The 26,552-nt window shown below is 38.9% G+C and overlaps 3 protein-coding genes across 3 annotated transcripts; 2 read left to right on the top strand and 1 right to left on the bottom strand.

Annotated features, from left to right (window-relative positions):
* Positions 1-31: 31 nt before the first annotated feature.
* Positions 32-20,095, top strand: morc2 (MORC family CW-type zinc finger 2). The gene is made up of 27 exons (XM_053512365.1): positions 32-171; positions 1,030-1,182; positions 3,427-3,480; positions 3,578-3,612; positions 3,708-3,776; positions 3,866-3,956; positions 4,091-4,199; positions 4,803-4,962; positions 5,075-5,186; positions 7,894-8,019; positions 8,325-8,404; positions 8,546-8,628; positions 9,364-9,449; positions 11,249-11,389; positions 12,029-12,183; positions 12,267-12,395; positions 12,516-12,621; positions 12,759-12,891; positions 12,977-13,063; positions 14,765-15,055; positions 15,217-15,495; positions 15,602-15,650; positions 15,748-15,886; positions 17,581-17,757; positions 17,991-18,084; positions 18,268-18,456; positions 18,715-20,095. The coding sequence occupies exons 2-27, from the start codon at positions 1,115-1,117 to the stop codon at positions 18,781-18,783; spliced, it is 3,111 nt and encodes a 1,036-aa protein (XP_053368340.1). The 5' UTR covers positions 32-171; positions 1,030-1,114; the 3' UTR covers positions 18,784-20,095.
* Positions 20,096-20,174: 79 nt separating this feature from the next.
* Positions 20,175-22,753, bottom strand: LOC128541958 (glucose-dependent insulinotropic receptor). The gene is made up of 2 exons (XM_053512370.1): positions 21,841-22,753; positions 20,175-20,506 (listed from the first exon to the last, which is right to left on the bottom strand). Exons 1-2 carry the CDS (start codon positions 22,713-22,715, stop codon positions 20,434-20,436), a joined length of 948 nt encoding a protein of 315 aa, XP_053368345.1. The 5' UTR covers positions 22,716-22,753; the 3' UTR covers positions 20,175-20,433.
* Positions 22,754-25,372: 2,619 nt separating this feature from the next.
* Positions 25,373-26,272, top strand: LOC128540675 (melanocortin receptor 4-like). The gene has a single exon (XM_053510733.1). It carries the CDS (start codon positions 25,373-25,375, stop codon positions 26,270-26,272), a length of 900 nt encoding a protein of 299 aa, XP_053366708.1.
* The last annotated feature ends 280 nt before the right edge of the window (positions 26,273-26,552 follow it).

The raw sequence follows: 26,552 nt of genomic DNA, 5'->3' as shown, positions 1-26,552 counted from the left end.
CGGTTTTTTTTTTTTTTTTTTTTTGCGCAGGACAACGAAGGAAGCTCGTGTGGTAAATTTTCGCGGCCTTCGGAGAGTCGGGCTCGTGCACCCGGACGAGAAATAAACACGACCAACTTCTGACAACCGAAAACAGAGTGGATAGAAAGAGCCGACGCCAATTCCCGGAAGGTTAAATGGTTTACAATATTGAATGGACGTTTCTGAAAATCTAACTGTACTACTGGCATTGCAGTACTAGTTAGCGCCTGTTAGCGTGCTAGCAACCGAGGACATGGCTTTACTCCTAGGTGTAGCAGGCAAAGGCAGACCATAACTTGACCAACCCTCAGGGTTAATAGGTTTTCAGTGTTGTTTGTGGAGGAGTGACTGCAGGTGAAGAGAGCACTGCTCCTGCTGAAGTGCAGCTGGTAACGTGTGAGTCCTGAGACCGCGCTGTATGATTATATAAATATATATATATATAAATATAACCCTATAGTGATGTGAAGTGGAATGAGTGGGCCCTGCTGCATGCGGTAGCCTCGCGCCGCGGCCAGAAGGCGCGTGCAGCAGAGCCGCGTAGCTCTTAACCACTGTCTCAGCGTGCTGGGCCACCCTGCAGCTTACACTAAACTTCATTCATCCTGTTAGCTGATCATCCGAGGTTGGACAGCATGCTCACACTCTATCTCAGTGCTGTCAAGGCATGCACAGGCTGCCCTGAGCTCACTGTTCCCTCCAGCAGTAGACTTTTCGACAGGTAGACCTACTCAGACCTCTTTTAAACCTGCTCTCTGTGGTCATGTCTTTTCTCACATGAAATGTAGTGAGAATGTCAAATACACGTGACACTGTCATGCATACTGTTTGATCAGTTTGCCAAGTAGTTGATGTATATTAAAAAGTTTGTAAGCGATTGATATAATAGAGAGAGAGAGAGAGAGAGATCATTTTATATATGCACAAAAACAAATGACAGTCATAAGTGTTTATTAAAAAGTGTTCTTTGGTGTTTGTTTTTGTTTTTTTCTCCCCATTCTATCGTAGGTGCTGCAGAGTCACATCACATTGAAAGTATGTAAAGAAGAGAAGTGACTGAGAGAGTGTTTATCTCTGTTAACCGCTTCAGACCATGGCCTATTCAAATTACAGCAGCTTGAACCGTGCACAGCTCACCTTCGAGTACCTGCACACTAACTCGTGAGTATAGCTCAGTCGAGTGAGTGAGTGAAATCCTGTCTGTCATGACCGAGGGTAGAAAAAAAAAACTTATTCGTTGACTACTAAGAGTTTTAACTACAAGGACCAGGAACTTGTGCGTGAGTTTGATGCGTTATAATGGCAGTAACGTTGCTCTTGTTGTATGTGATTCAGGACTTATTTCTGGTTGCTTGTAAAGGATGAATAAGCACTTATAAGGGAACGGAAGAAATGGGTTGTTTATCATGTGAAAAGACGTTAAAAACCACGTCAGGTTGTTTATCTCATTAGTGATCTGAGATGAGGTGCACAGGGGGGAAAAATCAGCTAAATTCTCTGTCAGATTTAGTCTGTTTTGGATGTTATGCAAATATTTTGTGTTGCAACATTTTGAATTAATGAAACAATTACCCCATTGTTTAGTTACAGAACCAGAAGGTTGTGAGTGCTGACAATGCCACAGCAATTTTTGACCAAAAGTTCAACAGAACTACTTTGGTTTGGCCGCCTGAGTGAGAGGGGTGGCTTTACTCTGCCTGTCCCTTTGAGAAACATTAGCCAATCGTGAGCATTTGTAAGCTCATGTATGTGAAAAAGTGTAGTTCACGCTTTCCTGAAAGTGTGTTATGTTGTGTGCGAAGGTATGACAAGCTGGCTTTGCATTTCCTAGCTGTCATTATTCACGGTTGGTACATATTGGATGAAACGGTGGACCTGGCCTTTAAAAACTGTAACGATATTGAGATTATCATAATTATTATTATTTAAAGCTGAATGATTTCATTTTAAAATCAATTACATGCTTTTAAACAGTACTTTAATGTTTTTTCTTTGGTGCTTTAATGTAATCTAGAAATGTAGTTCTCTACTTTTTTCTTTTATGGCCATACAAAGTTGAACAATAGCTTGCAGAATGCGAGCGAGGTTACTTTCACATTTATGACTGATCACCAAATATTTAACCAAGACCATATATTAAATAGGTGTAAGTCAGCTAAAAAACATTAATGTGATGTTATGGGGTTCACTTAAAATAATGGAGTCCTGTTGCACCACTCAAGCTGTTATAAAGATTTAGCACATGTTGTTTACAGCAGAAAGTTAAAAATTCTTGCGGAGAGACTCTGCATGTTGGCTTTAGTAGAAAGTGGATTTTCTCCCCCCTAAACTTACCTTATTTTCATTTAAAATTCTAGTTGCTAATCATGCCATGCAATTTTATATTATTATTATTTTTTTAATGAAATGCGGTCCTTGGTTACCTTAACTTAAGGTAAGTGTTAATACTCACCTTATTACACTTGAATTACATGAAGAATTTTCCAGTTTCCAAATATGTCATTGTATTTATATATCCGTTCAAAAACAGTACAAGTATATTCCCCCCCCCTCGTTGTACTGTATGCATTCTCACCATAGTGTTATAGCGGTTTTCCAGAGTAGGTTTGATGTGCAGATTAGGAGCCTTTGGGGTAAAGCATAACATACTTGGTGATGATTAAGTTTCACATAATAACCAACCTGTATTTAGCCAATAAGCATGTTTTGGATCAGATAACCAACTGTTAGACTGAGATGTTTCTGTGAAGTTTTTAATTTTTTTAACCAAGCAAATGCTTTTTTTTGAATTGTCTGCTCAATCATTCAATAGAGCATCTCTGTTGTTTTACATATTTATCTCAGTAATTATAGTTGCAGCTTGCCCTGGAATGCTGTAATTTTTCTGGGTTATGCATGGTTTGTTTGGGTTTACACTCCACCCCAAACAAACCTATTCTCAGAATTGCAGAACAGAAAGCTGGAGATATTGAACCAGGGTGGCATGGTGGTTTAGTGGTTAGCACCTCCAGTGCTGGCGGTTTATCTCGGTCCAAATTGACTATATTGCATGATTAGATGTGTAAGTATGTGCGCTTTGCCCAGCAATAGGCTGGCACCGTATCCATGGTGTACCTGGCCTTTTGCCCTGACGTTCCTGAGCTAGGCTCCAGACCTGTCATGACCTCATAAAGTGGTATAGATAATGAACTGGTATTAAAAGAGTGTTTTTTCCTTTTTTTTTTTTATATGGTATTTAGATAAAACATATGGAATTGTTTATTTATATCCTAGTGAGCAACAACCAGGGTGATTTTTTTTATTTATTTTTTATTTTTTTTACAATATTTTCTTCTTTTTCCTTTTATTTGTAGTAGTATTAGTAGTATTTTGATTTTTGTATGTTGTATTTTATTTAACCAACAGGACAACACATGAATTTCTTTTCGGAGCTTTGGCCGAGCTTGTAGACAACTCGAGGTATCCGCCTTCTATTCTCTCTCCTTTCTCTCTGATAAGTAAGAAACACTATAAATGATTTAAATATAGAAATTTCATTACTGTTTTTAATCTACAGGGATGCAAATGCTACAAGGATTGACATATATACAGGTACTGAATCTTGAAAAAAAATATTATTCAAAATGCTATTTTTTTTATTCAGTCTATTTTATATCAATTTACATTTGCATGTCTTGCAAATTCAGAAAAAAGACCAGATCTTCGAGGAGGCTTCATGCTTTGTTTCTTGGACGATGGCACTGGAATGGACCCGGGTGAGTTCATTTAATATTTAACGTACACTCGCCTTTAAATCTCAACACTGCAGCAGCTCTCATGTAGTTATTGAATCTCATTTGCATAGGTGAGGCAACGCATGTCATTCAGTTTGGCAAGTCTAGCAAGAGGTTTCCTGAATCCACCCATATTGGCCAGTATGGAAATGGCCTTAAATCGTAAGTGCCTTTGTACTGCTTGCATGAATCCTCATGAAATAAAAAAAATATGTGAAATGTTCCCTAAAGCCTTGTATTTACTAATTTCAAGTTATTATTTCTATCATGTAATTTTATTTATTTTTCTTTTTTAGTGGCTCAATGCGTATTGGCAAAGACTTCATCTTATTCACAAAGAAAGATGACAAGTTAACATGTTTATTTTTGTCCCGAACGTTTCATGAAGAGGAGGGGCTGGATGAGGTAGGAGATTATTCCAGTGTATCTAAAACAACCATATTTCTGTGTTTTTAAATGTTGTCTTGTATCATTTTCAGTTAAATGCAAAGCAATGGATTGATTTTAAATAGTGTCAAAGTATATGTCCGGTATAAATTAAATAGGAAATCTTTATTGGAAAAAAACTACACTGTCTAGATCCTGAACACTGTTCTTACACAGTCATAGCTACTACATTTATTTGTCTTACTTTTATATAAAGGTTGTAAACCCCTCTTTTGCCCCTGTGGTACATGGTCATCAATTGAATTGAATGAACTGAATCAGTCTGAATTAAACTGACCCAAATTCTCAAAGAGTAAGTATTAGCTTGAGCAAACTTAAAGATGTGAGGTAGAGGTGTTTTTCTGTTTCTCATGTGATGATCTTGTTATAGAGCCCTGTTAGGATTCGAGAATTTGCGATACAGTACATTATAAAATACTTAAATATAAGAAAATTGGCTCTTTTTCCTTAATTAAACATTTATTAAACTGATTAATGTTTTCTCATGTATTCCTCTGAATTTACAACAAACAAACCTTCTTGGAAACCATTTTCTGTCATCCCGCTCTCACATGCTTATAGGTTATTGTTCCGTTGCCCAGTTGGGATCTGAATACGCAGCAGCCTCTTACTCAAGACCCAGAGAAATATGCTATTGAGACTGAGCTGATTTTCAAATACTCACCTTTCAAGAGCGAAGAGCAGCTCTTCCAGCAGTTCAAAAAAATTGAAGGAGCCAGTGGTAGGATTCACAGTGCACATTCTGGAAATTTCTCAAAGGTGTATGCCTTGGAATTTCTATGCATCTGTTAACTTTTTTGTGTGTGTGTGTGTGTGTGTGTGTGTATTTTTAGGGACACTAGTTGTAGTTTATAATTTAAAACTTATGGACAACAGAGAGCCTGAACTGGATGTACAGACAGATCACCAAGACATCCTAATGGCAGGGACACCTGTAGAGGGAGTGTGAGTATTTCGGGCACCACACCACTCATCTGTGAAGTCTTATTTAATTAAGCCTTTCCACATTTCTCCCCTTGTTTGTTGGGCTGCACGATTAATCGAATAAGCTTCAAAATCTATTAATAAATACGTGCAGTCTTATTTCTGAATGATGGCAATTAAGTTTGCGTGTATTTCCCTGCATGCAGACCACACTGCATTCACATGTTTGCTTTTTTACCTAATGACAATCCCTGATGCTATATTAGTTACCCTTATTGGTCACACTCACACAGTGTGAACACTTTTAATTTACCAATCAGGCCAGAAGTTGCCTGCGGTTGCAAACGGTTCCGTCATACAACTCGATCACTTCTCTCACTCTGCTTTATTATCCATATTCTTATCACCTTATCATCCATCATTCTAATGTTAACTGTTCTAATGTGTAACAAGGAGGCAGACCTAAACAAGCTGATCAGTTTACGTGATGGAGTTGGAGGAGTATGCCATTATTTTTGTGACAAAAACCTGATTGTAAAACTCTGTTTTGTCTGTACATTCTGATGACCTATTTCAGATTGGCTCCTTTGCATGGTTCCTCAGTGCGCATGTGACAAACCATGCTATTACCATTTCCTTCTGATGTTGCATTTATCATCACATATATTAGTTTAAATTGAGATTATATTTGTCAGCAGAAGGTAGACATCTTACACACACAAAAAAAACCCCTGAAATACAGTTAAACCTTGGATTGCAACTATAATTCATCCCGAAAGCATGCTTATAATCAAAAGCACTTGTATATCAAAGTGAATTTCCCAATAAGTAATAATGGAAACATTACAGTTTAAGGTTTAAAGGGCTCATTTCTCCAAAGTTAAGCTTTCTCATTTATACCCAGATGTCGATCCTTGCTGTTATAAATGTAAAAGTGGAGAGGCGTCTTGTTCATATGTATTAGACATGCCCTAATTTGGAAAAATTCTGGAGGGATGTCTTATATACTGAATTGCAATCTTGAATCAGACCTCCCAATTGCTCTTTTTGACATTACTGGGGAGGAAGATAAGCGTCTGATTTTAGATTTAGATTGACTTTAGCATCCCTTCAGGCCAGACATTCTCTTTTATTTAAGTGGAAGAATAACATGTCAACCACTCACGCCCATTTCTCCCTGGAGAAAATTCATTACTCAGTACGTAATTCTGACTTGAAATTTTAACAGGTGTCTGGGCCCTATTTTCTCTTTTTTATATACTGTACATATATAATTTAATCCCCTTCATATTTGTTTTGGTTGGGTATTCATCTGTGTATGTTTTTTTTTTTTCTTCCCCTCCTTCTCTCTCTTTTTTTTTTCTTCTTTCCAGACAAAACGCAAACTTCCAGATCCATGTTTTTGTTTCTTTCTTCTCCTTCTTTAAATATGCCTAGTGTCTAGTCTTTCTTAGACATGCAAGGCTGGCTTAGAGGTAGGGATGGGTGGCGGGTATAGGGGTTTATAAGGGGGTAATAAACACAGATGGTACATTGTGGTACGATGGTGCATTGAAACACTACATATTTACTTTATGTCAATGTTATAATCAATAAAGATATTGTTTAAAAGAAAAAAAAAAGGAAACTGATTTGTTCCACACCCCAAAAATATTCAGATAAAAATTATTTATACAAAATAAAACAAATTAACCTGCACTTTACCATTGAAAAGAATTGTGGCTGGTGTAAGACATGAGAGGAGCAGGACGAGGTAGGCTACTGTGTAGGACGACTTTCTCACAAACACACACTAACAGAATCACTGTCCTTTTGACAGAGGGTCTCTGTCGGCTCACTGAACCACAGATTTTACAAAAATGTGACGCTGCGTTATTGTTAAACAGATTCATCTCTCACACATTCCCCCGTTTCTCAACAGCCTTTTTAACTTTTTTTTTCTTTCCGGAAGTCGTTGTTATAGTACAGTTACTAAAGAACAGTCACTATTGTGTAGTGTGTCCAAGTGTAGCATTTAAAAAAATGCTTTATGAGCATACACACACATACATGGTCTCAATGTTATAGTAAACGGTACACTCGTGCACGGATGTTGACTATACGAGTGGCATACTGAGCATGAGAGACAATTACCCACAATCCCAGAGCACAAAAAAAGAGAAGAACCGTTGCTTAGTCGTGATCACGTGACGCTTGACAGACAAAGCGCATGTGTACTACTCGTATTTCGAAACCTTGCTCGTTTATTAAGTAAAAATTTATTTTAAAATTTAGCTCGTTTTGCGAAACACTCACAGACCAAGCTACTCACAATCCATGGTTTTACTGTATATACTATTGCCCAAACAGAGACATGTACAGTTCTAACTGAGATATAACTTACTGTATTAGTTATTTAATCACGTTAATTCTAGGTGTTACACGGAGTCTTAAAAAACTGGGAATTATATAAGACTTAGTTTGAGATTCAGCAATAAAACTTTTTTTATTGTAGTTAACATTCCTATACATGTTCCACAGCTTTTAGGTTATTCACTTTATGGGTTTTGGGTTATGGGTTTTTGTTAAAAGAATTTTCTGCCTAGACAACATTTAAAAAAAAAAAAAAAGAATCATGTGAGAGAATCGGGATCTTCGTTCCCATGGACAAGAGTCGTGATTGATATTTTAGTGAGAATCGTGCTGTCCATTTATTTTCATTTAAAGTAAATGTTTGTTTTTTGAACAGGAAGCCTGAAAGACGGTCATTTCGTGCCTATGCAGCTGTCCTGTACATCGATCCTAGGATGAGAATCTTTATTCAGGGACACAAAGTCAGGACCAAGAGGCTCTCCTGCTGCTTATATAATCCTAGGTATGTGTATATATATATATATATATATATATATATATACACACACACACACACACACACACAGATCATATGTATGTGGCTATATCCCTATAACATTTTTTGGGGCAAATGCAGGTAATAGTTTTTCTCTTGTTTTATTTATATTATTTATATAATCTTCATGACCCCCAAATATGATGTGACTAATTAGGAATGCATCAAATTTGATCCCATACCAGTCTAGTGTTTTATATTGTTGGATGTTCACTATTCTGCTGGTATATCAAGTATTGAGCCACGCTCAGATAGTGTTTGACTTCTTGCAGGATGTATAAATACACATCAACTCGTTTTAAAACCCGTGCAGAGCAAGAAGTGAAGAAGGCCGATCACCTCGCAAAACTTGGTGAGTGTGTTAAAACACACCTGTACTTTATATAGGCACTGGTGATGCGTCCAAAGCAAGCCCTGCGTAATACATGTTTGGTGTTTGGATTTGTAATGTGCGTGTGATTTATTTATTCATTTTTTTATCATTATTCTAAAGCGGAGGAGAAGGCAAGAGAAGCAGAGAGTAAAGCTCGTGCTCTGGAATTGAAACTGGGAAATGATTTATCTAAAGAGGCGAGGGTGAGGAACTTGCAACCATCTGCATCTTATTGCACACGTATACACTGTATGTTCAAAAGTAGGTGAACACGTGCATTACTGGTCCAAAACTCTAATTATTGACAGTCAGTTGATCTCCAGTTATTGTTATAATATGTCCACTCTTCTGGAAAGGCTTTCCAAAAGGTTTTGGAGTGTGACTGTGGGTGACCCATTAAGTCATTAAAGCCTGAGTGGAGTTTGTCGTGTTTATCCAGACATCAGTATATTCTATACAGCAAAGACACAATGGAGGCAGAATGCACTTAACAACCTGTTCTAACTTAATTTGCTTAGCAGTAGTTCAAAGTTTATGAAGGGGCACGCAACGCCATCTAGAGCATAATACAACAATCCCAGGATAACCAAGGTCAGAGAACGATGTTAGACGAGGAGGCGTGATTCAGAGGGTCACGGCTCTGTGCAGGACTCTAAAGTTCTTTTAATCCAATTTTGCCAAACCATGTCTACATTAGACCTCTCTGTGTTCTCAGTGGCATTGTCATGCTGGGGCAGGTTTGGGCCCCTTTTTCCTATCAAAATAAAAATCTTAATACTATAGCATACAAAGATAGACATATGGGTATAATGGTCAAGTGTCTACATACTTTTGGCCATAAAATATAGATCGGTCTTTTAACATCTCTTTATAATTAACAGGAATACATCTTATGGTCTTCTTTTAATATAGTTTATCCGTGTTTCAATTGTTTTCAGGTTGCCTTGAGAAAAGCACAAGATTCAGCTGCAGCATTGCGTGCAGAAGCTACACGAAAACAAGCAATTTATGGATCTAAACAGAAGTACTGCATACACACACGCACAAACATGCAATTCTATAAACACTTAAAAAACATCTGGCAAAATCCCTGTCAAAATCTTTCCTTGTGTCAGGAATATTCCGATACAGTTCTCAGTTGTCAGAGAACTGTCAAGGTATTAGCATTAGCATTTAGTTGCAAGCTGTTGCTAAACGCCAAGGTCATGACTTTAACTATGGTTTTGCTTGTTTTTGGCTCAATACCAAAGTGGTGTTCTCAATATCTTGTGACTACAAGCTCATGTGTACAGCCTAAACAAGAACCCTGCAACATTTCCTCTGTGTTTTAGTCATTCTAATGAAAGCCAAGTGACCCAGGTGGCTTAGAGATTCTCTTTTATTCATAGATCTACAATTTCTGGCATAACCGCTTCTTCACAATTTGTACTACAGTGGCAGTTTCCTCAGAGCTAGTGGAAGTTCATAGCATGTCCTGTTACCACTCATAAATAGTGCTGAAACTATCAGTTATAATTGCTGATACCAGCAGCAATTTCTGGACATAAGAGAAAAATTACCACAGCATAACCTAGTATACATAGATGGGTCAAATTCAGAGAAAAAAAAGTGGTGGCAACTTTTGCAACAAATCTACTGCAGCAGGGTTTCTGCATCCCAGACCAAAGTTAAATTTTTACTGCAGAAGCAAATGCACTGCTTATGGCTCTAAAGTTCATTGAATCCACATCACAAAATTGTTTTCTAATAATAATGGACCTCAAAATGCTTGGAGATTAATGCTAATCTAGATTACATTACTTGTTTGTCTTTCACAGATTTTAAACCAATTTTAAATGTATACATGAAAAATAAGAATGTAATCAATAACAAGCTACATAAAATAAATCCTGATGTTGGAACAAAATATACATTACCTTTTAATAATTGTTGGGATCAAGTCATTTTTAGAAGATGCAGAATAGGACATTTAAAAGCTACACACAAATTTTCACCACAGTGAAATTTTATCATGTAAAACACTTCTGTCCATCAAACATATTTTATTTGACTGTAATTCTTTTACTCCTGTGTGAAACTTTTTTTTGTTATTCTGTTGACACTTTTGAAAAACAAGTAATTCCAAATTTAATTTTAAAGTTCTTAGAAAAACTTAATCTTAAACATCTTATCTAGTTTTAACATCAAATGACATAAACTCACTATCCCCATGAATATAGCTGTAGAAGCTGGCATGGCGTTAAAAAGAAGAAAAAAAGATAAATACTGATACCGCACTATATGAAAGAAAAGAATGAATCGGTCTCCCTACAAAGCACATGAATTGCAGTGAAGCAATATTGTGAGTCTAGGTAGACTGTAAGCTCGATCTTGCTGTTTCAGAAAGGCCTGCATGTGATATTACTCATGGTGCCATCTAGGAGGCAGTCACAGTGCCATTTAGTGGAAGAAGGCACCTCATAAACCACATTAAAATACACTTTAGCTTTAGCAATCACACCTTCAACCCTGTAGGCTAACAGCTATAGAGCCCATCTATCTTCCACTCATTGCACCAGTTGCATCTGTACTTGTTACCATTGTTTCATTAAACGCCAAGAGTAGCTGTGCCCTGTGTTGAAGATGCATCTCACATGAGCCATAGTGTCAGAAGGAGGAAAAATGTAATGCATCAGTTTCGTTTCTTAAGTTATCAACGTTTGGTCCTGTTGACAAGTTGATGACTTTGCTTTTAGCACTTGGCAAGAAAAGAAGCAAACAGGAAATATTTTAGCTGGTTTGCAAACCATTTACACTCACAGATTGCTTATGTTCATGTGGCAGGGCACTGAAGGAGCCCAAAGAGCTGAATTTCATCTTTGGTGTAAACATCGAAAAGCGAGACCAAGATGGTATGTTTATCTATAACTGTAGTCGACTCATTAAGATGTACGAGAAGACCGGGCCACAGCTGGATGGAGGAATGTAAGTACTTTAAATAAAAATTTAATAAACCTGGCAGTAGAATTTGCTATTGATATTCTGGTCCCTGGGGAAGAATTCTCGCGCAAAGCTGGGAATGTCGGAAAAGAAAATAAGCATCCACTTAGCATAAGCACCCAGGTAGGTCCGTCATGCTGCGGACCTATCTCGCCTTTTTTTGGTCGTGGAGAGGATGGGCTCTTCCACTGTGATAACTGTTTATTTATCTCAGGGTCGTAACCTTACACCGAAGTTTCTTCACTGGTTGCACCTCGACATAAACTTCCTGATCTCTCATCGTCTTCTAATGATATTCTTCCCCTTTTGAAGTGACCGTGCCATTTAAAACTCTCAAATGAGTCTCTCAAAAAACTCATTGCAGCATTACCATAAACTTGCTGAATCATATCAAACTTTTTGATACCACCTTGTATTATATTATACTAGTTGTAATAGTTTATATTATTTAGTTGTTACTAGACTTATTTTGTTGTTTAAGGCTTAATTGACCCAAAAGTTTCCTAATATTTATAAACATCTTAAAAGTACTGCATGTTTAAGCAGTTACTTTAGAATCTGAAATATAAATGACTGGTGTTGGCTGTAGTAGGAGATTAAATACTATTTTTGTGCATATTGCAGGGCATGTGGAGGCGTAGTAGGGGTGGTAGATGTACCCTATCTTGTATTAGAGCCAACACATAATAAGCAAGACTTCGCAGATGCAAAAGAATACCGACATTTACTCAGAGCTATGGGAGAATATCTTGCCCAGTATTGGAAAGACATTGGCATAGGTGAGTATGTGATGTAGCAAGTAATATTTACTTTTTTCCCAAAACGAATTGCTGAAATGTAATGTTTTTATTTTACCAAACAGCTCAGAAAGGCATAGTGAAGTTCTGGGATGAGTTTGGCTACCTGTCAGCCAACTGGAATGCCACACCTTCAAATGATCTCAGGTTTCGCCGGCGCAGAGCCATGGAGATTCCTGTGACGATACAGTGTGGTAAGAGAAACAGGTCTTTTTGACTCCAACACACACTCTGATAATGTCCTTAACATGTTTTTTTGTATATTTAGTTATTTGCTTTTAATAACATTTTAACCCTAATTTCTGTTCTCTCAGATAAATGTCTGAAGTGGCGCACATTGCCATTTCAGATGGATGCTGTGGATAAGCGTTACCCAGATAGCTGGGTCTGTCTCATGAATCCTGATGGAAAGCAGGATAGGTACAGAAAATATAGATAATAAAAGTTTGATTGATCCCCTCTTTTCCCCAATTGTCGTACACCCTCTGCTCTGTCTCTCACTGCTCTTAAGTTATTCTTTTCCATTGTTTTTGTCTCACACCATTAATAATTCCCAGGTGTGATGCCCCTGAACAGAAGCAGAATTTACCAGTTGGTGTTTTAAAGAAAGACACCAAAACCTCAGAAGACAAACAAAAAGAGCTCTCTGAAAAAATTCGCCAGCAGCAGGAGAAATTAGAGGCTCTACAGGTACTGATTCATCCAATTAAATATTATTACTTGCTATAAGTCGTTATCTGTGTATCTTAATGTAACCAATTAATCTTCGTTACAGAAAAACACAACGGTTAAGTCAGCGGCAGATGTAAAACGGCTCCCACTGGATGTCAGTGCAAAGAATGCAGAGGAGCGTACATCACAGGTACCACCTTTTAACAATCATTGTTTTTTTTATTATTACTAGATCTTGAAAAGTGAGAGGATTCCAAAAGAATGGAGGAGAAGTGTATTGGTGCCAAGAACAAGGGAGATGTGCAGAGCTGTGGCAATTACAGAGGCATAAAGCTAATGAGCCATACAGTGAAGCTGTGGGAAAGATTAGTGGAAGCTAGGTTAAGGGCAGAGGTGAGCATTTGTGAGCAGTAATATTGTTTTATGCCTAGAAAGAGTACAGCAGATGCAGTATTTGCTTTGAGGATTTAGAGAAGGCGTACGACAGGGTGCCGAGAGAGGAGCTGTGGTGTTGTATAGGGAAGTCTGGAGTCGCAGAAAAATATGTTAGAGTGGTGCAGGACATGTATGAGAGCTGTAAGACAGTGGTGAGATGTGCTGTAGGTGTGACAGAAGAGTTTAAGGTGGAGGTGGGTCTGCTCAAGGATCGGCTCTAAGCCCATTTTTGTTTGCTCTGGTGATGGACAGGATGACAGGTGAGGTAAGACAGGAGTCTCCATGGACTATGATGTTTGCAGATGACATTGTGCTTTGTAGCAAGAGCAGGAAACCTGAGGAAGAAAAATTGGAGAGGTGGAGGTATGCTTTGAAAAGCAGAGGAATGAAGGTTAGCCGCAGTAAGACGGAATACATGTGTGTAAATGAGAGGGACCCAAGAGGAACGGTGAGGCTACAGGGAGCAGAGGTAAAGAAGGAGCAGGACTTTAAGTACTTAGGGTCAACTGTCCAGAGCAACGGAGAGTGTGAAAAGGAGGTGAAGAGGCGGGTACAGGCAGGTTGGAATGGATGGAGAAAAGTTTCAGGTGTGTTGTGCGATAAAAGAGTATCAGCGAGAATGAAAGGAAAGGTGTACAGGACAGTGGTGAGACCAGCAATGCTCTACGGCTTAGAGACAGTGGCACTGAAGAAAGGACAGAAGGCACAGTTGGAGGTAGCAGAGCTGAAGATGTTGAGGTTCTCTTTGGGAGTGACAAGGATGCATAGGATCAAGAATGAGTTTATCAGAGGGACAACCTATGTTAGATGTTTTGGAGATAAAGTCAGAGAGGCCAGATTGAGGTGGTTTGGACATGTTCAGAGGAGAGATGGTGAATATATCGGTAGAAGGATGCTAAGGTTTGAACTGCCACGCAGGAGGTTTAGAAGAAGACCAAAGAGGAGTTTTATGGATGCAGTGAGAGAGGACATGAAGTTAGTTGGTGTGAGAGAAGAGGATGCAGAGGATAGGGTTAGATGGAGGCAGATGATTCGCTGTGGCGACCCCTGAAAGGGAACAGCCGAAAGAAGAAGTTTTTTTTATTATTAGGGCCAAGCTTTTTCACCCTTTTGGGGCGTCTTAAAAACGGGGGGTGTGGCCCGGGGCCCTCGGAAGAGATTTAGCTGCATAGCACATACACACTTGCACGTATGCACACAAAAATCTTAGAGCTCACACACATACACACTCATACATCACACACATGCACACTTGTACATGACACACATGCATACACACATCACAAATGTTTACACTTTCACACTTACATCTCTGTCTCACAGGCCCGCACACAGAAACGCACACATACATCACACACATACACCACACACACAATTGAGACAATTGTCTTTGTATCTGTCTGCGTGCATATTTGCTTGTTTGTATTTATGGCATTTGTGTGTTATTATTTATTAGACTGCTCTTCGGTCGTCGCAGCGCGCAGTGGCTCGTCCTCGTTCACCCCCACTCCCTGCTGTCGTCAAAAATGCTGTCAGTCATTCAGCTGCAGCTAAAACTGCACCTCCTAAATCTACAGGATCTTCGCGTCCTAGTAGAACTCCACCTGCTGCTACCACTCCTGCCAAAGCCAAACCAGCCCCGACCCCATTCCCCAAATCAGCAAAAGCCACCTCTAAAACCGCACCGACACCTCCTCCTTCAAAAGCATCAGCTCGCAGGAGCCTAACACAAACTCGCAGTACAACAGTGAGTATGCACAAACATGAATTGGCATTATCCAGGAGTTAGTAGTGCTTTTGAAGATCTGAATCACAGGATTTGAAGTTTATGATCATAAATCAGTATACACATGAGCCTTTTCTTGTTTTTGAGACAAATTCACAAGTTATCTCTGTAAATGGTTCTAGCCATCCTCCACAAAGACGGCCAGGCAAACATCAGCCAGCAAGAGAGGAAGTGCCAAGAAGGGTAAAGCACAAAAAGATGATAATGAGGAAGAAAGTGATGAGGAAGAGGAAGAGGAGGATGAACAGGAAGAGGAGGAGGAAAAAGAAGAAGAAGAAGAGAGTGAGGAGGAAGAAGAACCACAACCCAAGAAATCCAAACTGGCAGCATCTACTCAGCCTCGTGGAAAGGGAACAGTAGAGAAGAAGGTCCTGCCAACTAAACAGGCTAACAGCACAGAGGTATATTAACTGTGCTACCACACTCTTCAGTACTTTTTTGCTAATGTTATACTACATAAACATGTTTCTTTAATGAAAAAAAAATAACACTAGGCTACTTTCTTAGCCAATCAGCAATAGCACCGAAGAAGATGCACAGAAAAATGCACATAAAGGTACAAACTCTTCATGAATACCTATTCATTTACTTATGTTGTTAATGTTTGTATGACATGGTGGAATCAAGTATACGGGCTTGTGTGTGTTTCACAGATAAAGGTTTACAAGTGGAGGCAAAAGTCAATGGAGAATGGTTCACTGGCCGGGTGACTGCAGTAGAAACAGGGAAAGAGAGTGTACGCTGGAAAGTAAAGTTTGATTACGTCCCCATGAACACTCCACGAGACCGCTGGTATGGATTTACATACATGGCAGCTTATGCATGTGAAGATTATGAAAAGTTAATTTAATGGCTTTTTTACAGTTACAGCTCAGATTGGTACTGTTCAAATTGTTGCATGAACGTTTTAAATTTGCTACACCTGAAGTGTACAACAATAACTGTGGGACAATATCAAGTAGCATTAGCAACAAACCACCCAGCTAAAGTTAATTATATGAGTGATAATCCTAATGTTGGCAATGAGCATGGTGAGTGCAGGCAAAAGGTCTGTTCTTCCTTTGGCTTGAGATCATTTTCCACCAGTTTGCTGAGTCTTTTACATGTCTTTTTGGTAAACTCCCAATGGAATTCCATAGACTTAATGTCTTGAAACTTTTCCCTAAAGCCCAGTTAAGATTTTTTTGTCGCTTCTGTGACTAATGCCTACCTTGTTTATTTACTTCACATGCACTCATCATAAACATGATTATCATGGCAATATTGGGCTTTCTGTAAATTCTCTGAACTGGAAAAGTACATAAAAAAGTAATGCAAAAATTGGGATAACTTTTTCATCATTTGAGTGACACATTTTGGTGGAGTAACTCTTTCTCTATACAAAGGTCCCATTTAACATAGTCTCATCACAGCTGAGGCATTTGCTCCATTCTTGAACCCTTTTCTCAAATAGTCTTTAAAATCCCTTTTGTTGTAAGTGATGGTCTCCCACTGTATGGTTTGTCTTCTTTGCTGGTTTTTCTTTCTTTACACTTCATCCATCTGTGCACAGCACTCTTGTCAATGGTATAATTTCCATAGTGCAGTGGGACTCCAACAACTGCGACAAACGGAATTTGTCCAAAGAGGATTCGAGAGCGATGGCAAGATGAATTGCACAGTGGACACAGAATAATGAAGGAGAAGGACTACCTCAGAATTCTTCAGCATAACCTCAAATCATCAGCTAGATGGTTGAAACTTGGACAGAATTAAATGTTCCAACAGGACAATGACTCCAAATATACACTTAATCTGGTTGTGGAATTAATAAAGCAGGCTAACTTTAAGCTTTTTGGAGCCTCAAACCTATCACAAATTTATGAACAATCCACTACATTTAACTAAACACTACTAGTGTGTCATCAAGACGGGTTTGATCTCCAATCAGAATCCTGCGTGAAGCTTGTTGATGGCTACCAATTGTCTACTAAAGGTCAACTTTTCAAACCACGGACCCAATTTGTCTTTTGAACGTGTTCTGGTGTAACCAGTTGCAACCAGGTGGTTTCCTTGCACAGACCTGACTTTAAACTCTGATTCATGATTTTTTTTGGTAGGGTTGAAGTTGCGAAATGCTTAAAGCTAGTCTGCTTAAATGCTGCTTGATGCACTGATGTGTACTGCATATTAGTTGTGGAAAGTGTGTAATGTAGCTTGTTTTCCACATAGTGTCACTGTTTCACTAACTGGAATCTTCTAAGTTTTCTTAGAACGTTTGTAATGGAATATAAACCTTGAATACAATCAATCTCATGCTTTCTACATAACCGCCTTTGCAGGTCACTTGTGCTTTACTCTGATATTAGACTTGTCGGTGTGCAAAAAATTATGATCACTGCATGATGACTCCATTTGAAAATGAGATTTGTATCATGAGCATTTTGACAAATTAAATGTTATTCTGCTGTTTTAACTACTTTTTGTTTGTTTTCTTCCTTGCGAAGGGTATTTAAAGGCAGCGAGGATGTCCGTCTTATGCGGCCTGCCTCACCAGAGTCACGAAGTCCAGACACCAATCAGGGCCCAGCACGGTCTGTGACTCCGCCCACCGCAGCAGAGCCTGATACGACCCAGAGCGGCCCGAGCAGAGAAACTACAGAAGGCCTCGTCACTATGATGAGGTGGGTGGTTGTGCATGTTTGCACTGATGAGATACCAGAATACCTGCATACACCTGAATACCTCCAAGATGTTTCCAACGAATTTGTGGAATCCATGAAATAAAGAATTGAGGCTGTTTTAAGGCCCTGCACACGCCGTAATATAATCTAAACTAGTATAACTAGTATGCTGAGTGTACATATTTCTTTTCAATTATTTAAAGTTTGTTAAAATTTTTTTGTGTTAATTCTAGGACATTGCTGCGGTACTTTTTCCCACCTGATTTCCGAATTCCAAAAGATTCTGTTAACACTATGAGTGCTGAAGACCTTGTGGCTTTCCCTATAGTGAGTACTTTCTCTTACTGTTGTTGGCTTGGTGATCTGGGTTAGTTTACTCAGTAGTCACAGTGTCTTCATGTGAAATGAGGAAAATATCTAAACATCTGTGGATTTTTATAGTCTTCAGTTGATGCCTATGTGTGAACGCTAGTTAAATATTAACTAACACAAGCCATGTATGTGTTGCAGAAAGAGTATTTTCAGCAGTATGAGGCAGGACTGCAGAAGCTGTGTAACTCTTACCAAAGCCGTGCTGAGTCTAGAGCTCGGGCAGTGGAGGAAAAGAGCAGCGGAGCAGAGGCTAAACTCAGAGAGTCGGAAGAAAAACTACGCAAACTCAGAACAAATATAGTTGCACTGCTACAGAAAGTCCAGGAGGTCAGAGATTTTTACTCACTCTCAGGCACACAGACACTAATATATATATATATATATATATATATACACATTTGAACAGACTAACAACAGTATTTAGAATCGATTCAGTATGTATGATTAATTTATATAACATAAATATAAAATAATAACAAAAATTAAGATACAAACTTCTAAAAGTCTGAACCTATTGATTGGTCTCTATAGATAATGTCCGATCATACGTGTGTTTTTTTTTTTTGTTTCGTTTTTTTCCCCCAGGACATTGAGATCAGCAGTGATGATGAGCTAGATGCCTACATAGAGGACCTGGTCACTAAGGGCGAGTGAGACACTCCAGCGCTTTCTACATCTCTTCCTGTGTTTATTTCACAGTATCTTCTCTTCTCTTTTGATTTCTCCTTTGTTCTTCCCTACTCTTGTGTTGACTGATGGAAGGTCGCAGTATTTCCGTTATATGTTCCAGCCTAAAATTAGACTTGTGCAAGCAGTATTTTCACACGACGTTCAGACAGCGACTTCACGCTTATTTTTCCCCCCTAGCAGATAACTTATGATGCATATATTTTGAGCTTTGACCAAAGGAGCTTACATGCTTCACGTCTTTTACAACACACAGACACTAGCCTCTCTCTCTTTATATTGCTCTACCTATAAGAATCATTTAGTTTTTGGTTCCCAGTATGACCTTGCAGCATTAAGAGAGAAAAACTATACTCTGATAGATAAGTCTGTTTGGAAATGTTATTACTGTAACTTTTATGTTCAGTCCCTGCTCTTTTTTGTTCTTGTGGGTTTTGCAAGCATTAGCGTGGGGTCCAGGACTGTTTATTTTAATTTCTTTTTGAATAAGTTCATTATGGCTCACAACATTTGGTCACGTTCTTTATATATAAGTATATTTTTAAACACTTTTAAGAAAATGTTCCAATAAAAAAAAAATTAGGATGTTTATGAAGTATTCTGTTGTTTCTTCTAGAATCTATTATTTTAAACATGATGGCATATAATTCAAACACACAATCTTACTTTTTACACATTTGTTCAGTGTCATTCAGCATTGCTCCCCATCCCCTCAATCAATAAATCTTGTCTTAGGTGTTTAAGTTTAAAGCAATTTGCCTATTTAGGATTTGAAGTGATACTAACACACCACAGTGCAAATTGCAAAGGATAACAGCCTGATGAAAAATATTACATATGATTACTGTACATGAACATTCACATTTATATTTGCAGACATGATTAGGCTCATTACCTAATTTACATTTATTACATATAAATCACATATTCATTAATTGCACATTATCTTGGGGGGGAGGGGGAATAAACTGACACAAGACTGTTTTCTGAGTTGTTTCTTAGTTCAAAGGAAAAATATTGTCAAAATATTTTATTTTATGAAATAGGCATGTGCCTAATGTGTTAAGCATTTTATATATCTTTTTTCTTTTGTATGTACATTTACTTTAAAGTAGTCTTTACCTTGACATTTAACAGCAACACTGCAAAAGTCTCCTGTTCAGACTGTACACATATTCTGCTGTAACTGTATTGATTAGAAAAAGAAATACATTTTTAATGAAATGTTCTTGAAAATGTACACTGTACAGTCGTGGTATTCTAATTATTCTTTTTTTTTTTTTAAAAAGATTCTAGTGTGGACCAGTTTCTAATAAAGAAAGACTTTGTTGTACGGTCTTACATAATCTTTAAGGTTTCTCCAGAGGGATGCCTAAAGAATTATTAAGGGTTCTTATTTTAAACTTTTATTTACAAATATTCACAATGGGTTTAGTGAAATATTGCTGTACATAGTTCTTCTTCGCTTGACATAATATATTCAGCAACGAGTAGTGGAGTCAAGTGCCTTTCTATATAAAACAAACTCGAACATTGATCAGTTGAATATTTCATTTGATCTATTATAGGCAAACCAGTTTAGTCCAGGTCTGGCAGGGCAATGATAGGCTTTGTTGTTCATGTGTCCCTTGAGATCTGTGAGATGCTCTGCACTCTATCTTTTGCTGGTTTTGTGTTCAAGCTGCATACTCTAAGACAGACAAGAAAGCATGAAATGCATAATTATGAGGAACCACCTATATTTAAAAAATTTTTTGTTAAATACAGACTAACTTTACTACAATACCCACAATGTGATTGGCTTTTTACGGAATATTTAGTAATGCTGTTGTTCACATTCACACATATATTTTCGTTATTTAAACTAATAAACAAAATTTTAAAGTAAACCACAAGAAATATTTACAACTCTGCAAATGAATCAACCTGGCTACTCTTGAGCTTTTGTGCTAACACAAAATGAGGAGTTACAGTAAATAATCTTGTATGATACACTGGTATAATCAATGGTAAACCAAATGATTTATTACAGCGCCTCACCTATTTATAAATAAGGCCACCTTTATGTGCAGTTTTGCTGTTATATTTTTCATTGCATACTTTTTTTATTAGGCGATCCTGCTATTGATGTATGGAAGGTGGCAACAGTTTGAGTCAAGTTTCATCTTCCTGCCCATTAATAAGCCCCAGTGATATAAAACAGTGGGTTTTATGTTAAGTCTATGCTCAAGATAATACATTTCTTTCTGAATTCATTCCCAGTAAGGTTTCAATCTAGGTGTCAGCAAGGCTAACTTTCTTAACTGACCTTAAAACAGGACAATTTTACTTTTAGTGCATCTGTTAAACCTCACTATACCTTACATACTTACATTTCAATCATTTTGACCTGGGTATAAAAAAAGATTTTAGAAAGCAGTAAAAAAAAAAAAAAAATCAGTTGACGTCGCTTAATTAATTAATTAATCAATTAATTAATTATTAAACAAGCACATGCAATATATTATGAGCTCCATGTTCCCTAAAAACATGAATGTAGGTTATTTAGGTAGGTTCAAGATAGATTTAAAATAACCTTTTATATGTCACAAGTCAATATGGGTCATGATAAGCACACTCAACACTTAGTGCTAATAAACAGTCTTAACAGTTCACGACTACCTAAAGTCGAATAAACACACATTCTAGTGATAATTAGACGGATACATGATTGAATCAACACCTATGGAGTTGACTACAACACGTTTCCCAGAGCTTTTTAGTGTCCAGGTAGACATTCTTACATTTTTCTTTAGAACAGTCAGCATTCATGAACCATATTTGATGTATACCTGAGCTAAAGCTGTGCACTCATTTATAGTCATGTCGAAAAACTAATGTCTTCCATTTTTAATACAGAATGCATTGATGCTTGTGTAAAAAAAAACAAAAAAAAAACAAACACGCAGGTTCGTAGAACGCACTAGGGTTTCTGTGCAAATGATGTGACAGGGTTTGTGCAATAAGATTAGTGTGTGTAGGAACCTTATAGTCGTGATGTGGCACCACGGACACACTCTTCTCCACACCGTGCGCCACACCGCAGTGCGCAGAGCAGGACTGCCCCATATGTAAAGCGCAGGAGTGCTGAGCGCGTTAAAGCGCGCCATGATGGCGAACGCGTTGGTCGCTTCGTTCCTGAAGCGCAGCCCGTCGTTTGACAGATATTTGATCATGATATTCACGAAGGAGGGACACCAGAGCGACAAAAAACAAATGACTACGAACACGATGAGTCGCAGGGACTCTTTCTTGCTGTCTCTCTCCGGGCTGAGCGCCTCGCGGCCGAGCTGGTGTTTGGCGATGATGTATAACTTTATGGTCATCAGGACTTTGATCACAACTATGATCTGCAACGTCATGACACCGAAGGCGCTCAGTTTGACGGCTTGTGCGACTGGGAGCACGTTCTGAATGGCCAAGATTAAGTAGGTGTACACCCAGCAGAACGCACAGCACGCGATGACGAAGCAGCGCGTAATGAAGCGGTTGTAGAAGAACGGGTGCGCCACGGCCAGGTAGCGGTCGAACTGCGCGAACAGAAACGTCATCACGTTCACACCTAAAAACGAGGGCAGGATGTAAAGCGTTCCGTTTCTGGACGGATAACCCTCCTGCACGTCGAAGAGGCCGAGGTAATAGACGGAGCAGCCGGTGAGGGTGTCGCTAATGCTGGTGTTCAGCATGAAGATGAAGCGGTTCTGCTGCCGCAGCGCGCGCGTGCACAGGATCCCCAGAACCACGGAGCCCGCGAGCAGAGCCGCGCACGTGGCGAACAGCAGGTGGTAAAGGAAAAGGAAAAAATCCCCCGCAGTGCTAAAGTCAACCGAGAGAGAAATGCTGAAATTATGACTAGACATTTTTTTTATTTTATTTGTTTTTAACAGAAGGCGAGGAGACCCTCTCGCCCTCCACGAGTAGGGGACACGGAGGTGGAGGTCTATATGAGCTTTGTGGTCACACCTGGGGAATTCACAGTCAAATCTTTAACAAATCATTGTGCCAAACGCCACATGAGAGCAGCCATCACCTGCTAAACCTTAAAGAGTTGTTATGTATCATTCTGATTCATACAGATTTTACACAAAATTTTATTCTTCTTACACATTTCCCAAATTTTCTTTTAATTTGAATTGATTCTTTATTGTTCCCAAAGGAGATTTCCACAAAACTCTATGTAACTAAAATAAAATTGTTTATCTTGTTCTATATTGTTCTATATATATTTCACTGAGTAACTGCTTTACCCTTATTTGGATTTCTGTTTCTGAAATGTGAGAGGAAACAAACTGAAAAATGTCCTATAATTGCAGCCAGAACATTCAAATCTCAACACTGACAGTAACCCAACCTCAAACTAAGGACCCTGAGAATGCTTGATGACAACAGTATGCGCTGCACCCTTGTGCCATACTGTGATATATTAAACAAATTACCAATAGCATGTGTGCTCGTGTAAGGATCTAAAAATATAAATTTCAAGTCACCTGGGAACTATGCAGGGTCTATTCTCACTTCATGCCCACCATAACCCAGACCTGGATATGGCAGCTACTGATAAGCAGGTGAAGACAACAGAATTCAGTACACACTTTGGTGATCAATTTGACCAGCCTAAAATGTATAAGGTTTTCATATAACTTTCAGTAGCCAGGATAATTTGAAATCTTGTCATATTATCATTATCAAGCTAATGGCTTTCTGGACACATTCATTCAAGTTTTCTTCATGTCATCATTTTTAATATTTTGGCCTGACCAGGTTACACAAGTGGCCTGGTCACCAGGTTCATACAGACACTACCCCAGGCCTGGCTCCAGAAGTCCCAGGTGCTCCAATTGAAGATTTTTTTGGTACCTTTTATCTGGGTCTTTAGGACCATTCTTCATTTGACCTCACCACTCAGGTCTGTTTATCAAGGTGACCTTAATCTCACAGTGACATATATAGCCCTGGAGTTAATTGAATACACAAGTCAATGTAGTGCTTGATGAAGGGTGTAGGCTTGGATGATTTGTTTAAATAATCAATAACATTTCATTGTTAAATGTTTAATGCAAATATGTAACAATGAAAAATAATTATAATGTACATATTGTATTAATGGTATTATTAATTTATCTTAAAAATGTTATTTATTTTAATTATATATATTTATGGAGAAAGTGTTTTTTTACAAATTTGCTTACTGATGACAACATAAAAAAATAGTATGTCTAAAATATTTAAACAGCTGTGCCTTTTTACTTTAATTGTGGTGTGAAATTAAACTGGCATGGACTCCACAGTTTTGTGCACAAGTTCCATCCATTTTAGATTAAAGACACATAAGTGTCTCATAAATATATACTTTAAAAGTATATATTTAGAGATAAAAGAGAGGAATATCCCACCTTTTATACAAAAGCCAGTTTACATGGCCAGTATCACATGATTACTTAAATCTGGGCTGATAATTATTAAATAATCAAGTAACATTTCAGAAAAAAGTGAGATTAAAAATTAAAGGAAAGGGTGACCAGGCCCCAGCTCAAGATTTACATGTGAGTTTACATTAGTGTGTGATTGTGGTTGGTTTCTCACCTGCTATGCAGAAGTTGCTCATAATTGTCATATAATGTGCAGAGTTTGTTTTTGAAAAGGGAAAAAATCCACCAGCTATTGCTACAGCAGTTTTGCTAGTGCTCTGTGAGGCCTGTGATTCAGATGTAGATGTGTCAAAAAAAATTCAGCACAGTCAGTTAAAGTCACTACAGAAAATAAAGATGTGTATTTTATTTTATATATATACACTTTATCATTGAAGTCACTTTTGATAGCTAATGTGTAATATGTTTACATTGAGCTACTGACTAATTTAGACAAACTTTTATGAAAGTTGTCATCCATGGGTAATTTAGGGTTTGTTTGATAAATCCGAATGTTGTGATTATTGTTTTTATGCCCATTGAATAGCTTGGAAAATTAGAAACACCAGATTCGAAAATCATAGAGGAGATAAAGTTCCTCTCGGATTGTAGGTGCAATTTGAAAAATGATGCTAATAAAAAAAACACAAATTAGATCGTTTTTTATAAAATTTGAAATAAACTATATGTTTTACCTAGATTGAGTTTGGTGTAGGGGCCTATATTTGTAATTAGGTTCAGCTCTATGTTTGAAATCAGGGAAAGCCCTTGTGCTCACTCTGTACAGTACATGAAGTGATGAGGCCAGATTGGCAATGCAGGATTTTCCGCATGGTTTCTTCTCTCTCATGCTTTTGATGTAAACGCGGCTGGACATGAGCGCAATTAAGCGAGCTTTGTTTACGAGCTGCTCGAACTCCCCGGCTGAACGTCAGTCCCACTCCGGTCCGGCTGCTCCCGACGGACTGCAAGTGTTTTCAGATTGTTTTGACAGATTTCGGAGACCGCAGAGGAAATCCACGAGTCTCTTTAAAAGCTCAGTGCAAACTGACAGCCCTAATGAGATGTCCACATGTGCATGAGTACTTCTCTGGTGGCTTTGCTCCCGCATGGCCACCTTGATTAAACCCAACTCCTCTGCTTTAGTTAGCGCGTTGGGTCTCGGCCCGGTGCTGCCCCTCAACAGCTTCGGGAACGTGCTGCTGTTCCTTTTCAATATCGTCCTGGCCACGGCTATAATCTTTCTGAACGTGTCCGTGTTCGTGTCCATCCTGCTGAACAGGTCGCTGCGCGGGGAGAACCGCTTCATGTACATGCTGAGCACGTGTCTGAGCGACGTGTGCTCCGGAGTGTCGTACTACTACTGCGGCGTGCTGGACGTGCGCGACAGCTACGACTCTCCCACTCGCACCTACTACGTAGCGCCCACCTTCCTGGGTCTGTCCTACATGGCCATTTTAGCGGCCCAAGCAGACCGCTACCACGCCGTGTCCGCGCCATTCAGGTACTCGCAGCGCATGACGCGCGGCCGCACGCTGGCTGTGATCGCTGCCTACTGGGTCTACGCGTTCGTCATTGTGGCCGTCAATGACCTCGTGACGATGGGCGTTGCGAAGCAGGTCACGGGCTTCGGCACTTTCGTGGGCAACATTTTCACAGTGATCATCATGATCGGGCTGAACGTGCGCCTGTTCCTAATCGCCAGGTACCAGCTGGAGCGCGAGCCGGCCAGCGCGAAGCGGGAAAACAAGCGCGAGTCCGTCTATCTCATAGTGGTCGTGGCCGTGTGCTTTCTTGTGTCCTGGCTGCCGATATTCTTGCACATCATCGTGTGCAATTTCTCTGGCCTACAGTGCTACTCGTTCCGAAACGAAGGCTCGGACCCGCTGCGCATCCTGCCGCGCGTAAACGCCACCCTCACCCCCATACTGTACATCAGGGGCTGCGCGGGACTCCGAGCCACACTGCTCACCCAGGTGTGGAGAGTGTGCTCCAAACGCATGGGGTAAAGCACAACTCTCCCTCTCTCTCTCTCTCTTTCTCTCTGCATACCCAACTAAAATGAACAACTATTGCATCATGTACCACTCACTCACAAATAAGGTCCCATCATTGGTAAGACATGCACCATCTTTTGTACATTGATTACACATATTTTACCTGAGTAAAATATGAACCACATGCACATAGGATGCAATTTACCAGTTGCACGTGCATGTGCATGTGGTGCATGTGGTTTACTCTATAGCAGGAAAATCCTATCATGTAACAAAAAAAAATATATATTAT

The sequence above is a fragment of the Clarias gariepinus genome, chromosome 2 (assembly GCF_024256425.1).
Source record: "Clarias gariepinus isolate MV-2021 ecotype Netherlands chromosome 2, CGAR_prim_01v2, whole genome shotgun sequence".
Lineage (NCBI taxonomy): Eukaryota > Metazoa > Chordata > Actinopteri > Siluriformes > Clariidae > Clarias > Clarias gariepinus.
This window is presented reverse-complemented; position numbering and strand designations above follow the sequence as displayed.

Excerpts from the sequence above, each read along its gene's own strand:
- morc2 (XM_053512365.1), top strand. The coding sequence starts at position 1,115 with ATGGCCTATTCAAATTACAGCAGCTTGAACCGTGCACAGCTCACCTTC. Across the intron at positions 5,187-7,893 it reads GGGACACCTGTAGAGGGAGT|GAAGCCTGAAAGACGGTCAT; the intron begins GTGAGTATTTCG and ends TTTTTTGAACAG. Across the intron at positions 12,892-12,976 it reads AGAAATTAGAGGCTCTACAG|AAAAACACAACGGTTAAGTC; the intron begins GTACTGATTCAT and ends TCTTCGTTACAG.
- LOC128541958 (XM_053512370.1), bottom strand. The coding sequence starts at position 22,715 with ATGTCTAGTCATAATTTCAGCATTTCTCTCTCGGTTGACTTTAGCACT. Across the intron at positions 20,507-21,840 it reads TGCCACATCACGACTATAAG|AGTATGCAGCTTGAACACAA; the intron begins GTTCCTACACAC and ends TGTCTGTCTTAG.
- LOC128540675 (XM_053510733.1), top strand. The coding sequence starts at position 25,373 with ATGGCCACCTTGATTAAACCCAACTCCTCTGCTTTAGTTAGCGCGTTG.